The sequence below is a fragment of the Aedes albopictus genome, chromosome 2, assembly GCF_035046485.1.
Source record: "Aedes albopictus strain Foshan chromosome 2, AalbF5, whole genome shotgun sequence".
Lineage (NCBI taxonomy): Eukaryota > Metazoa > Arthropoda > Insecta > Diptera > Culicidae > Aedes > Aedes albopictus.
This window is the reverse complement of record NC_085137.1, coordinates 293,225,037-293,239,308: the sequence shown is the minus strand read 5'-3', so window position 1 is coordinate 293,239,308 and position 14,272 is coordinate 293,225,037. Positions and strand designations below refer to the sequence as shown.

At 42.2% G+C, this 14,272-nt stretch overlaps 1 protein-coding gene across 1 annotated transcript; it reads right to left on the bottom strand.

Annotated features, from left to right (window-relative positions):
- Window positions 1-9,824: 9,824 nt before the first annotated feature.
- Window positions 9,825-11,757, bottom strand: LOC134286637 (uncharacterized protein K02A2.6-like). Its single transcript, XM_062848281.1, has 2 exons — window positions 10,498-11,757; window positions 9,825-9,983 (listed from the first exon to the last, which is right to left on the bottom strand). The coding sequence occupies exons 1-2, from the start codon at window positions 11,755-11,757 to the stop codon at window positions 9,825-9,827; spliced, it is 1,419 nt and encodes a 472-aa protein (XP_062704265.1).
- Between the last annotated feature and the right edge of the window lie 2,515 nt (window positions 11,758-14,272).

Below are 14,272 nucleotides of genomic sequence, written 5' to 3'. Positions count from 1 at the left end.
TATTGCAGCATGTAAATATGCCAGGTGAAATCCCTAGAAGTATTTCTGAAGATGTTATCATGGGAATTGCTTGAAGAATTCCAGCCGGAATTCATGGAGGAAGGCCAATAGAAGTTCTTGGAGAAATCCCCTGCGGAACTTGTGGAATAACCTCTGGAGAAAGTCCTGGTTAAATCCTTGAAGAAATCTCTGGAAGAATCACCGAAAGGATTTTTAGAAAAATCCCAGGATAATTTTCTGGAAGAATTTCCGAAAGAATTTCCCTAGTAGAATTCCTGAAGGTATCACAGTGAGAAATAATGGAGGAGCTCTAAGAGAACTTGCAGGAATCCTAGCCACGGTTCCCAGAGGAAGGCCAATATAAGCTCCTGGAGAAATTTCATGAGAAATTTCTGGAAGAATCTCTGAATAAAATCTTTGAAGGAATTCCTGGAAGAATCACCGGAAGAAACTTCTGAAAGAATCCCACGAAGGTTGTCCTGAATTACACCACCAGGAATTTCTTAAGAAATCCCAAGATAATTTTTTAAAAGAATTCCTAGAAGAATTCCAAGAAGTACCATAGTAAAAATTTCGAAAGAAATACTACGAGAAATTGCTGGATCAATCTCTGCTGAAATTTCTAGTATGTACAACCCCATATGAACTGCCTGGAATCCTGAGAGAAGTTTATTAAAGAAATATCGGGAGGAATCCATACAGGAAGCCTAGAAAAATCACTGTTTGAATAGATAAAGGTATTACTGGAGGAATCCATGGAGAAGTCTGTTGGTTGTTCTTACCAATATCCAAAACGCCAAAACGTGCAACAGGTGTATAAGTAATTCCGGGTATGTTTATGTTTTATTAAAATGTGCCTTTAATAAATATTAAAATTTATTGTGTGAAATTTTAAATTTTAGGTGACTGTCAAGGAAAAATTCTAAGGGCTGCCAAATTTGTTCCACCCCCCCCCCCTAGCTACGCCAATGGATAAATTGGTCAATAAACATCTAAATTAGCGACTCATGCAAAATTTCTCGATTTATCAAATCGAATTTGATAATTTTAAGCGGTTTATGTTAGGTACGATATTTCACATACAAGCCACCCTCCAAAAGTTGCTTGTAAGTTTACATACTGATATAAAATGCTTAAATCAATCAAATTTGATTTGATAAAACGAAATATTTTACATGCGTCCATAATTTAGATGGTCAATGACCAATTTATCCTTTGATTTGTTAACCTTCATCCAGCCAACGTACATTTTCCACCTTCGGAAAAGCACAAAAATGGTCATAACTTTTTTGTTTTTCGATGGATTTTGATGAAATTTTCACAACTTCCCGAAAAACTCTTCTAGTTTATTATGCCGGGGACATGGGTGCCTGGTCCACATGGTTCCGGCGTTATTCCGGATTGTCTTGGGGTACCAAAATTGGCCACTTACTTTGCGCAACGTATATCTCAAGATCCCGATGAGGTACAGTATGCGGCAGGAAAAAATGCGAAAGTGTTTTTCAACTTCAAATCTCATTTTCGTCCATTTGACATTAACCAATCTATGTTTCAACGTTCCATGATCGATAATAGGCTAGTCTTCTGAAAAGTTAATTAAAAAAAATCCCATTTTGGTCACTAACCTTTACAGGGCGGCGCCTGAAGATGAAGACAACCAGAATTTTCAAACCGCAGAAAATCACACAGGTCGCTAAATTTCGCATCTGATAAAACAAAATTTTTGATTTTCTCTACAGTATCATCAAATATATGTACTTATTTCATCTGGTATGTAAAACTACATGGCTCTGGATCAGTGTGGTCTGGTTGTTCATCGAATTTGAGCTAATTTTGTTACTATTATAGTCATTTTGTTTAATGACCATTGGGCGCGCAGTTTATTGATATCCGCTTATTAGGCCTACATTATCACATGTTAAACATCCAATATGTTCATTTTTATTTTTCAGTGCTAGAATATAGACATTGACTGATACACTGTCATGAAAAAATAGTCATATATATTCCATATTTAGCGTGTAATAGTGCCTTGAACTTTTCGCATTTTTTCCTGCCGCACCCTGTAGAAGTATAGTGTCTTTGGCGAATTTGTTCAGTAGGTTAAGAACTAACTAGCAACGGCGACTTTGTTTCGCGATTCAGCCGCTAGGCGGCGCCAGTGTCAAAAATGTTCAAACCCTCATATCTCAGAAACCTGATAAGATAGAATGATGATGTCTTCGGCAAAATTCTTCAGCAATCTCAGAACTATCTGATAGTAAAGTCTTTGGTTTGGGATTTATCCGCTAGGTGGCGCACTGTGTCTGAAAAATTCAAACACGTTTATCTCGATACTCTAATGAGGTACAAGCATGCCGTTTTCAGCAAAATTGTTCAGCATGCTAAGAAGTATCTGGCAATGGCGTCTTTGGTTCGAGAATCGTGCGCTAGGTGCCGCCAGGGTAAAAAATCTTCAAACTTCTATGTCTCAGAATCCTGATAAGATAGAATGATGCCGTCTTCAACAAAGTTCTTCAGCAAGCTAAAAACTGTCTGAAACTTGGGTCTTTGATTCGTGATTTATTCGCTAGGTGGCAACTTGTGTATCATATTTAAACACGTATATCTCGTTACTGTTTTAAGCTACAAGCATGGCGTTTTCTGTACAATTGTTCGGCAGGTTGAGATCTATCCGGCAATGGCGGCGCTAGGTGACACTAACAATCAAAACATTCAAACAATTTTATCTTAAAAATCGGAAAACGTCCAGAAAATTTTTTCGAAAGTTAAAAGGAAGTTAGACGTATCTGGTGTCGACGGTTCTAATATTATTCGATAGATTCCGTCTAGTATTAGGAAAATATTTGTATGAAAACCCTACTGAACAAGAAATATTCCATTTTCAGCATAGTTGTTCAGCAAGCTAAGTGCTATTTGGCAGGATAGTAGACGGTCGAGTACGGTGGTACAAGAGGCAATACTTTAACACCGTCTTTGACCTCCTGCAGACAAATTTTTTCGCCCTTCAATATTGCTTCTTTTACTCCGTTTTTTCTTTCGGGTATGTCTCCGGGAATTTCTACAGGAACTCTTCCGGGAATTTTTGTTATTTATTATTCAACGAAAACCTGTTAGTTACATAACTTTTAACCAAGTCAAGTACTCCGGGTATTCCACCGGGAATTTATCCGTGAATTCCTTCGGAATTTTTCCTGGAATTCTTCTAGGACATCCTCCAGAAGTTCCTCCGGGAAATCCTCTGGGGATTCCTCCGGAAATTTCCCCAGTATTTCATTTAGGACTCCCATTAGGAACTCCTTCGGGAATTCCTTCGGCAATTTCTACGGAAGTTCTTCTGGGAATTTTTCCAGAAATTCCTCCTGACTTTTTTTTTTCAAGATTTTCTCCGCGAATTTCACTAACAATTTCCCCAGGAATTCGTCCATGAGTGCCTCCGGGAATTCCTCCATGAACTCCTCCGGGAATTTCTGCAGGAATACTTCCGGGATGTTCTATAGGAATTCCTCCAAGAATTTCTCTAGGAATTTCTCCTGGAATTTTTCCAGGAGTTTCTCCAGGACTATATCCGGGAATTTTATTAGGAAAACTGTCGGTTTTTTTTTTCAAGAAAATCCTTTGGTAATTTCTCCAGGAATCTCTTCAGGAAGTCTTTCGTGATCTGTTTTTCTCGCAAAACCCTCGAGAATTTCTCCCGGAATTCCTCTAGGAATTCCTTTACGATTACCTCCGGGAATTTATCCTGTATTTTCTCCAGGAACTCCTCCGAGAATGTCTCCAGAAATTTCTCTAGGAAATCCTCCAGGAGTTGTTTTGGGAATTTCTTTTGGAAATCTTCCAAAAAATCCCACGAAAATTCTTTCAGGAATTCCTCCGGGAACTCTTCTGAAATTTCTCCGGAAATTTTTAAAGGAAATCTTCGGGATTTGCTCAGGAAATCCTCTAGGAATTCCAGCAATTCCTCTGGAAAATTCTTCAGGGAATCTTCCTACCCCAAAGGAAATTCCTGGAAGAATCTCTAAAGGAATCCCCTGAGGGAATTCCTGGAGGAATCCCCGGAGAATTCCTGGAGAAATACCCGAAAAAATCCTGGAAATAATCCCGGTAAAAGTCCTGGAGAAATTACTGAAGGAATCATCGGAGGAATTGCTGATAGGAATCTTAGAAGAATTTCCGGAGAAATTCCTGGAGTGAATCGTAAAGAAATTCCTAGTGGAATTCCAGGAAAAAGTTTGGAAGAATTTCCTTCAGAAATTCTTAGTGGAATTTCTGGACAAATTCCACGGAGAATTTCCAGAGACATTCCCGTAGGAATTCCCGGCTGGATTCCTGGAGAAAATAAAGGAGGAATTCTTAGAGAAATTCCCAGAGGAATTCCTGGAGAAATTCTCAGAGTGTTTTCTGAAAAAAAAAGTCACGGAAGACTTCCTAAAGAAATTCTCAGTGGATTTTTTTTGAAAAAAAAACAGAAATTTTTCTGAGGAAATTCCCGGAGGAATTTCTGGGGGCATTCCCGGAGGAATTTCTGGGGGAATGCCCGGAAGAATACCTGGAAGAATTTCTGAAGGATTTCCCGGACAACTTCTTGAAGAAATTTCTGAAGCAATTCCTGGCGGATTTTCTGAAGAAATTCCCGAGGGAATTCCCGGAGACATTCCCGGAGATATTCCTTGATGAACTCCTATAAAAGTTCTCGGAGAAATTAAACCTGGATAAATTCTTGAACGAATTCCTGAGGAAAATCCCGGAGCAATTCATGGAGTAATTCACGGAGGAACTCATGGAAGTATTCCTGGGAAAATTCTATGAGAAAATCCGGAGGAATTTTTGGAGAACTCCTGGAGAAATTCCCAGAAGAATTCCTGGGCAAATTGCCGAAGGAATCTCCGCAGGAGTTCCGGATGTGGGTCCTAGAGAAAATTCTGGAAAAAAAATCCGGAGGAATTCCCGGAGACATTTCCAGAGGAATTCCTAGAGAAATTCCCGGCGAAAATCCTGTAAAAACTCCCGGAAGAGTTCCTGTAGAAATTCCCGGAGACATTACCGGAAGAAAAAACGGAGCAATATTGTGGGTGCCAAATTTGTCTGCAGGGGATCAAAGATGGTGTAGCGAATAACCGAGCGAATAAATCACGAACCAAAGACATCAAGTTTCAGACAGTTTTTTGCTTGCTGAAGAACTTTGTTGAAGACGGCATCATTCTATCTTATCAGGATTCTGAGATATAGAAGTTTGAAGATTTTTTACCCTGGTGCCACCTAGCGGACGATTTTTGAACCAAAGACGCTATTGCCAGATAGTTCTTAGCCTGCTGAACAACTTTGCTGAAAACGGCATGCTTGTACCTCATTAAGGTATCAAGATAAACGTGTTTGAATTTTTCAGACACAGTGCGCCACCTAGCGGATAAATCCCAAACCAAAGACTTTACTATCAGATAGTTCTGAGCTTGCTGAAGAATTTTGCCGAAGACAGCATCATTCTATCTTATCAGTTTTCTGAGATATGAGGGTTTAAACATTTTTGTCACTGGCGCCGCCTAGCGGCCGAATCGCGAACCAAAGTCGCCGTTGCTAGTTAGTTCTTAACCTACTGAACAAATTCGCCGAAGACACTATACTTCTACCTCATCGGGATCTTGAGATATACGTTGCACAAAGTATGTGGAAAATTTTGGTACCCCAAGACAATCCGGAATAACTCCGGAACCATGTGGACCAGGCACCCATGTACCCGGCATAATAAACTAGAAGAGTTTTTCGTGAAGTTGTGAAAATTTCATCAAAATCCATCGAAAAACAAAAAAGTTATAACCATTTTTGTGCTTTTCCGAAGGTGGAAAATGTACGTTGGCTGGATGAAGGTTAAAAAAAAATATTTCCATGCTTAATGGCTTGCAGTCAAAAAAGCCCAAAATCGCATATTTTGCCTTATAACTTGAGGTCAGTGTTTGGACGAAAAAGTGATAAGTGAACCACTCGGCAGTTTGTCTTCCCTTCTGTTGGTTCTGTTTCAATTACCAAACGGTGTATGTTCTCTCGTCGAGTCGCATGGTTCACGAAGGAACACAAAGAAGAAACTCCGATATAAACAAGCTGCGGCGATGAGCGGGCATCGCTAAGTGTAACACTTACTGATGATCTCTCATCGTTGGAATGGGACTACTGTGAATAATCGTTATTTTTATCAGTATTTAATGCATTTTCTCTTTAAAAACGTGAACTAATATTTAATTTAACTGTATTCATGACGTTGCAGGTTGTGTAGTCTCAATAAAAAAGAATTATGACAATAAAATATTCTTACCGAATGCATCGCTTTCATTAGCGTCATCGGGCATCTTCTCTCTTGATTGCGCTCTCGCATCAAACCGGACAAGAGAATGAACAGCATTTCGAGGAGCGTTCCTGAGCATGTCGGTTCACGAAATGTTAGCATGGACCATTCAGTGGTTCGCGATAAAAATCCACACACTGCTTGAGGTATAGCTCAAAATTGTGATGTGCTGGAGCAAATCTGAGCCCAGATTCGGATTCAGCAACCCAAAATCTTGAGACAGACCAAAACTTATTTTTTGCTCCACATGATTTCGAATCAAATTTAATTTACCATAGGCGTTGCCAGGGAAAGATTAACTTGAAGTTATTTTAATAAAAATGTATCACCTTGTCTATCACCCATCTCACCCTGGTAACGCCTATGGTAAATTAAATTTATTACGAAATCAAGTATTGATGCATATTCCGTCTGTCTCTACTGCAATACATTTTGAAATTTGCATTCTGATGATGTTTGAGCATTTTCAATAATGTTATATTGCTGTGTGCATTCGAGATGCAAATATCAAATGCGGGAGCACCAAATGCGGTAAGATTTTCTAACAAGTAACCCGATGTCTTTTGAATCCTAGGTTGGCGATGGTTTTGACTATGGTTGCTAAGTTGCCTTTGGTAACACTGTGTTACCGCGTTTGGAGCGCATTTGGGCATCGTTTGCATCTTGAATGCACACAGCAATATTTTGCATAATTTGCCCCTTTGAGGGCCCCTCCTGACCACACCACTGGCCCATCACCCGAAAGGCTTTGGATTTAATCATATTTTCACATGTAGAATGCAACACAAATAGTCCGGTTGAAATCCCCGGGGGACACCATCGCAACCTTCCCTTATCAGCAGGAAGTTCGTCCTTCCCAGCAGCATTGATGTTCGGCAGTCCTCTAATTGCTGTTGCAGGTATCACGCCTGTTTGTCTGTCGCTCTGCCGTTCTCATCGGTCATCAATACCGCGAAGTGTTCGCTTGAAACTTCCGCACATCATTCTGTTCCGTACTTTCTTGACCCATTCACGTTTACCTCATGCTCTCTTATTGTTCGCCTACTCTTGTTTTTTCTATATCGCAATGTTCTCATTCGTTACCCTATGGCAGCGCCTATCACCTCTCGTTTTTCTGTACTCATGGCTCCGTGGATCGACTTCCACACACGGACAGAAATGTTGTCTGTTCAATATAACTTTTTCTATAGTTCTCTCAAGCGATGATATTCTTGGTATAAATGATTTAAATGGTTGATTCACAATGATTTGATGCCTACACCAAGCATACACACTTAAATTCAGAAATTGATCTCGGTAAACGGTTTACCGAGAATCCAACAGCTGATATCTTGGTAAAATATTTACTGATTCTCGGTAAAAATTTTACCGTGATTTCGGCAAACCATTACCGAGTCTCGGTGAACTTTGCCGAGGTCTCGGTAAAAAGTTGGATTACCGAGATCTCGGCAAAGTTTTGACGACATCTCGGTAAAACTTTTACCGAGATTCACTAAAAGTTATTACCGGATTCTCGGCTGTTGGATTCTCGGCAATCCGTTTGCTGAGGTCGGCGATTCAATTTAAATGTGTAAGTTTTGTTTAAATCAACATCATTGCACACCAACCATCAAATGCTTAAGCCAGGCATAGAGTGCCTGCACCAATTGTGGCACTACCTAAGAAAACAATTCCTTCAAAAGTAACGAGAAGACTATCGAATAGCACCAATATGTTAAAAGATAGCTTGTTTATCATACTTTACAGGAAAATTACAGGAGCCAAAACTACTTTTAATATTTATTACAGTGTGTGCCAATGAAAGGAACCAAGTATCAGTTCTAATAAAATTTTCAACTTCGGTTCCTTTTCGTACTATTTGCAATTTTGCATGCATTCCTTATGGGATTAGCCATGGATAGTACACTATGGAGAAAATCGGTGCAATGAAGCCGACATTTTTAAGGAAAATGATTTATTTTTACCATAATTTGAGCGAATTGTGAAGTTTAAATGAGTGTAACCATCTTTTGTTAACGTCACAAATTTTTTCTTGTTGATTTACATCGTTAAAGGGCGAACATTAACTATTCCATCAACTAGATGGTAGTGGGTTCAATCCCAGCCCTGGCACTTTCGTCAGTTGCTCTTTCCCCCTGAGAGCAGATGCCACTGACCCCCTTTTGAGCCCATGGCTCAAACGGACCAGGATACTTGGGCATCGGCGAGCGGCAACTCATAATGAGCTCCCAATCGGACTGGAAAAAGGAACAACCAACAGCAACACATCAACATCCTCGTGCTCATCATTCTACCATGATAGGGTAGAAAGTGAAATCAGCACAACGGCAACCAGTTCGATAGTAGAATTAGAATAGTATACATTTAGGCGCTGTACAAAGTGTAAGTACAGCTTCCAATTGAAATCGCTCACGTAGTGCCCTACTGGACGAAAGAGCTGTAACTTAGGTTAAATGGCTGAAGAATAAAAAAAAAATACTCCACTATTCTACAGTTACTAAAGCAGTAATTGTCGGAAGTTCCCCGGAAAATACCTGCCTTGCCGTTACTTGCTGTGGCGTTGGATTATACGGTTCGTGATATAGGTACTTTCTTGAACAAATTGGCCAGGGATGTTGTTATTGTGGATTTAGCACTAAATTGGTGTCGGAAGTAACCTGATTGACTTCCGCTGCCTTTCCTATGCGTAAACATAACGTCGGAAGTAGTGCGCTGTATAGTGCATAAGATTTACTATAAAGCGCACTACTCCCGACGTTATGTTCAACGCACAGGAAAGGCAGCGGAAGTCAATGAAGTTACTTCCGACACCAATTTGGTGCTAAATCCACAATACCATAATCTACATGCGTACAACCTTGGAATCGCGGCAACCCTTCCGGTGATTGGGTAGACTCTTGTACTAGTTCCGCTGTAGCTATGCTGTTTGCAATTCAACCACACGTACCAATCTGCTTCTGCTGCAGTGACTTCTGCATTTCGAGAAATGCTCGTTTTTTGCATGCTAGCTTTGCAACTCCATGTCGTGACGTTTCTCCATTTTCGAATAAATTTTTGGAAGCCGCCGAATCCCGCAATCAGCCAAAACTTTTAATCCGTGAAAGGTGTTTTTGCGCTTCACAAAATTGCGTCTGATCGCATTAACATTAGCCAACAGAACGATCTCTCCGCATTGACGCGACAGCAGAGAACCCAGCCGATGCTCGGTACCGAACAACATATTTCTGTCGAGAGAGACTCTCCACACTCGGCTATCTGATCTCTTTTTCTACCGGCTGCTTCTCGCACGACCGATGCTGGTTCAATCCCGACCGAAAGGCAGCCAGCCACCTTTACCGCACACACACACCTCGAACCTCTTCTCCACCAACCTGTTGTTTAGCGGCTCTACCCGCTGTCTTTCTCCATCTGCTCCGGGCACCTTTATCCACGTCGTCGTCTTCGTCTACCCGAAATCGGATGCCGAGCTACTCCACACTCACCTCTCTCAAATTTTCCCATCGTCATCCAACCGAACTCTTGAGCCGAACGGCCGTCTACTTTCGCGCCTCTCCAAGTCTTTTGCGTCGTTGCCCATCCATTCACCTCGTGACCAAGCCGTTCGTTCGCTGTCTGGACCTAAATCCCTCTCGCATACCGACACTCTCTGCGGAGCAAAAATACGAAGATGACCATCCTTCCCCTCGAAGTTTTTTTTCCGTTTGCTGTTTCCTGTTCGTACCATTTTTCTTACCCGGACATTTTATAGTACGTTTGGGTTTGGTATAAAGCACTCTAAAATTAAACTAGCTACATTTTTTTTTCTTATCCAATTTATTTATTTAGGAACCTTAATCTACTACAATATTCCTCTCCTCTACTCTTTCCAATAGTTTATTGGTTGTATCTTGGGCCATTTAAAATATGTTTGAAGTTTACATGGTAAATGTAATGATATTTCATGACAACGAATGACTCTGTCAACGAATGTGATCATTGATTCACTGATAAATACGATATACATAGTTGTCATTTAGCCTAGCAGGTCTTTTTAATTCGGAACGCTGTCGAAGTGTGATTTTTTCCCTTGTATTAGTGCTGCTTGACGGTAGATCTATTGGCTGCATTCCTGAAATGTCTTCAGAAATTGGCATTTCTCCGCTAGTCTCCGCCTCTGCTACAGTCCCTTTCTGCGAATCGTCGATATCTTCTACCGGTGGGGCCAACTTCACGTCCTGCACATTCCTCGCATATTGCACTCCGTTGCTGCTCATAATAACTACTTTTGCGCCGGTTCGAGTAATTACCGTGAATCGCTCAGCGGAAAATGTCGGGTCACTTTTACTTTTCTTCTGTTGACTTATTAGTACAACATCTCCCACCTTGATGTTACTCTCCTTTGCTCCTCGTGCCGAATCGGCATAGTGTTTGCTGTACAGCTTTGCTTCAGCGTCCAACTCACGAATACTTTCACGATCCAATTCCTTAGGGTTCCATTCGTTCCAAAGACTCGGGAATTGGCCGCGATATTTAAACCCCACCAGTAGCTCGAATGGGGTAACCCTCAGCCTTGCGTGTGGGATCAGCGTATTATGACTATGTACAAATTGCTCCAAGCTGTAACGCCAATTCGATCCGTCTATTGTGGAAGCAGATACCGCTTTAATCAAAGATTGATTCTGTCGTTCTATGAGCCCATTTGATTGTGGGCTCAAAGGAATCGACTTTCGAACCGCTACGCCTTTATTTTCCCAGAATGAGCAAAAAGTTGTGCTGCTGAATGGTGGCCCATTGTCGCTCTGCAAAACGCGAGGACAGCCCCACGTCTTGAAGATACCACACAGTGCCGCGTTAGTAGCCTCTGCGGTTTTTCGCCTCATCTCCACAACCGAAAGATAGCGAGAGTAAGTATCTACCACCGTTAGGAAATCTCCGGAACCATAGCCCGGAATGGAGAGAAAATCCATTTGGATTATATCCCAAGGTCCATCGGGAAGATCACGAGAAGAGATAGGCACCGGAGCATTTTTACGGGACAACATACAGCAAGTTTGACACTCTTTGACGAACCGCTCTGTTTCTGATGCCATGCGTGGCCACCAAAAAAACTCTCGCATGATCCTTTTCATGGCAACTTCGCCTATATGTCCGCCATGTGCCGATTCCATCGCTCTTCTCCGCAATGAGCTGGGAAGGACAATTTTTTCATCCTTGCAAATCATTGATCCGATGCTATGCAAATGTTTCTTTTGGGATTCGTATTTTCTCAATTCAGTTGGCCATGTATCATCTACCAGAGCCTCTGCCACTTGCTTCAACTCGTCATCAGCTTCCGCAGCCACCTCGATATCCGCCAGCGTTATGTCCATAACTCCCGCATCCAAAGCAAAGAGTACATGATCTTCAGAACTGTCGTCGAATGGTTCCGCCTCTTTGGACATCAGGAAAAGCCTTGACAATGCGTCTGCCACGTTCTGTTCGCCTGTATAAAAAAATCTTATCTGTAAAGTAAACACATTAACATTACCTAAACGCAACTATATCACCTGAGACTCGCTGGATAGAAAAATCAAATGGTTGCAGCCGCAGAGCCCAAGCTTCAGCGCGGGACACTGCTCGTTTGCCGATACGATGTTTTCCTCCAAAAATGAACTGGTTTGCCTCTGCGTCGGTTCTGATTACAAATGACCTGCTCGACAAATAATAAGCGAACCGCTCGACACCCCACACCACAGCCAGAGCTTCCCGGTGTGTTTGTGGGTATCTCTGCTCGGTTGTCGTTAACGCTTTTGAAGCGCAAGCGATGATTCGGGGCGTTCCTTCCTCATTGAACTGTACTAAAACAGCCCCAAGGCCGACCGCAGATGCATCGACAAATATCTCCGTCCTGTCCGTTCCGTTGAAGTACCCCAGTGTTTTAATCATCTTCACTGCCTCCTTCTTAAAGGCTTGGAACTCTAGTTCTTCTGCCTCGGACCAGTAGAAGCCATCTGCATTAGCTAACGCTCGAAGCTTTTCGGTACGCGTTGCTCGATGTGGCACGAACTTGTCGACGAATGTCACCAGACCCAAAAAGCTTTTAACCTCTGCAATAGTCTCCGGTGTTCTGAATTCCTCAATGTCTCTCATTTTCTCCTCCTCAATTTGCCACCCTTCTGGAGTTATCTTAAACCCAATGAACTTAACGGCTTGGCTTTTGAAAACACATTTGGATTCATTGATTTTAACATTGTGTTCTCGAAGGCGGGCCATTACCGCTCTTAGGTTCTCATCGTGCTCTTCGGGAGTCCTCCCGAAAACGAAGATATCGTCTAGATAGTTCTTGACACCACGGCAGCCCCCGAGTATTTTCCGCTGTAGCACTTCCTGGAAAATATCCGGCGCATTACACAACCCAAAGGGAAGCCTAACGCACCGGAACATGCCAAACTCTGTGCAAAAGTTCGTGAGATGGCGACATTTCTCATCGAGTTCGATGTGAAAATAGGCATTGGCCAGGTCGATGGTCGAGAACCACTGCGCCCCATCTATCTCAGCCAAGATTTTCTCCAGACTTGGCATCGGAAAGGGAGTTCGTTGGATATAGCTGTTCGGACCTCTAAGGTCGATCACCAGCCTTATGTCATCCCTTCCTTTAGGGATTGCTAGGACCGACGAGCAGAACGAATCGTCCATATCGTCTGTTACGTTCTCAATGATCCCTGCTGCCAGAAGTTCCTGAAGCCTTTTCTCCACCATAGGCTTCACCGCAATCGGAATGTTCATAAAAATGTTGCGGCATGGAGGTCTTGTCCGGTCATAGTTAATAACTACCGGAGGAATATTGAATTTTGGGAAGGTTTCCCCCACCGTTAGTGCTGCTATTTCACCAGCCTCGTACCAGAGTTGCGTCATGGATTTCCTCGAGTCTATCGGTACTTGCAATCCAAGTAATAGAACATTATATCGGGTTGCTGTCGCCCTTCCTAATAACGACCTACATTCCTCGACCACATAAAATTTCTCAAGGAGGGTTGGACGATCGTCGGAAACATGCAAGAAGGCTTCAAAGGTCGATACCACCGGGATCTCCGTGGCTGTCGCATACGCCTTCAGGGGACGATCAGTATTCTCCTGCATGTTGAACAGACCCTTTCTGTAATTATCATCCCCGCACAGAATAGCAAACCGATGTTGTGTTATCGTATTAACCTGTGCTCCAGAGTCAATAAGGAACTCGCATTCTAATCCTGCGACCGTAGCCTTTATGATTCCCTCATCCGCTGATGTCTTCGTTGTGAATGTTGCGATTTGCAACTGTAAACAAAAATGGCTTTATGAGTTTTATTATTTTTTTTTTAAATAATCAATAAATGTATCATTCTGAACTTTGATGTACTATGGCTTGTTTTAGGAATAATAAGTCTCGAGTTGTTACTGTTTAATTGTCAATCGAATTCAATTTTATTTACGAAATAACCAAATTCCAACATTTCCTCGTAAATCATAGAGTTCAAAAAAAAGATACATTACTTCATGTTGTCAACACCTACATTTTTCTCTTCCGTTTGCTCCTCTGCCTTCGCAGCCACTTCCACGTCGACTGAAGCCACTTCACCTGGTTTCGACTCCGGCTCCTCCTTGACTGAACGACGCTGAGCTTCTGGCTTGTATGTTGAGCGGCAAGCTCGTTGAATATGACCCTTACGGCCACATTTCAGACAAATTTTATCGATCGCGAAGCACGTCTCCGCTTTGTGATACACGCTGTCACATCTGAAACAGCGGAACGCCTCAGCTTCCCGTGAATTACCATACCTTCTTGTATCCGATGATCGATGAACTTCGAATTTGGGGCGCCCCGCCTGGTACGGCGTAAATCTGCCCCGTACTGCCGGACGATAGTTCACGTTGTGACGTGACGATCCTTCCTTCGGAAAACTGGCGCTAACAGCCGCGATTTTCGACTCCTCCTGC

What these genes read in the sequence shown, in the direction of transcription:
- LOC134286637 (XM_062848281.1), bottom strand. Translation starts at nt 11,757, where the DNA reads ATGTCCAAAGAGGCGGAACCATTCGACGACAGTTCTGAAGATCATGTA. An exon ending in ACGATTCGCAGAAAGGGACT is followed by an intron (nt 9,984 to 10,497) that starts GTAGCAGAGGCG and finishes TTTGCTCCGCAG; the next exon opens with AGAGTGTCGGTATGCGAGAG.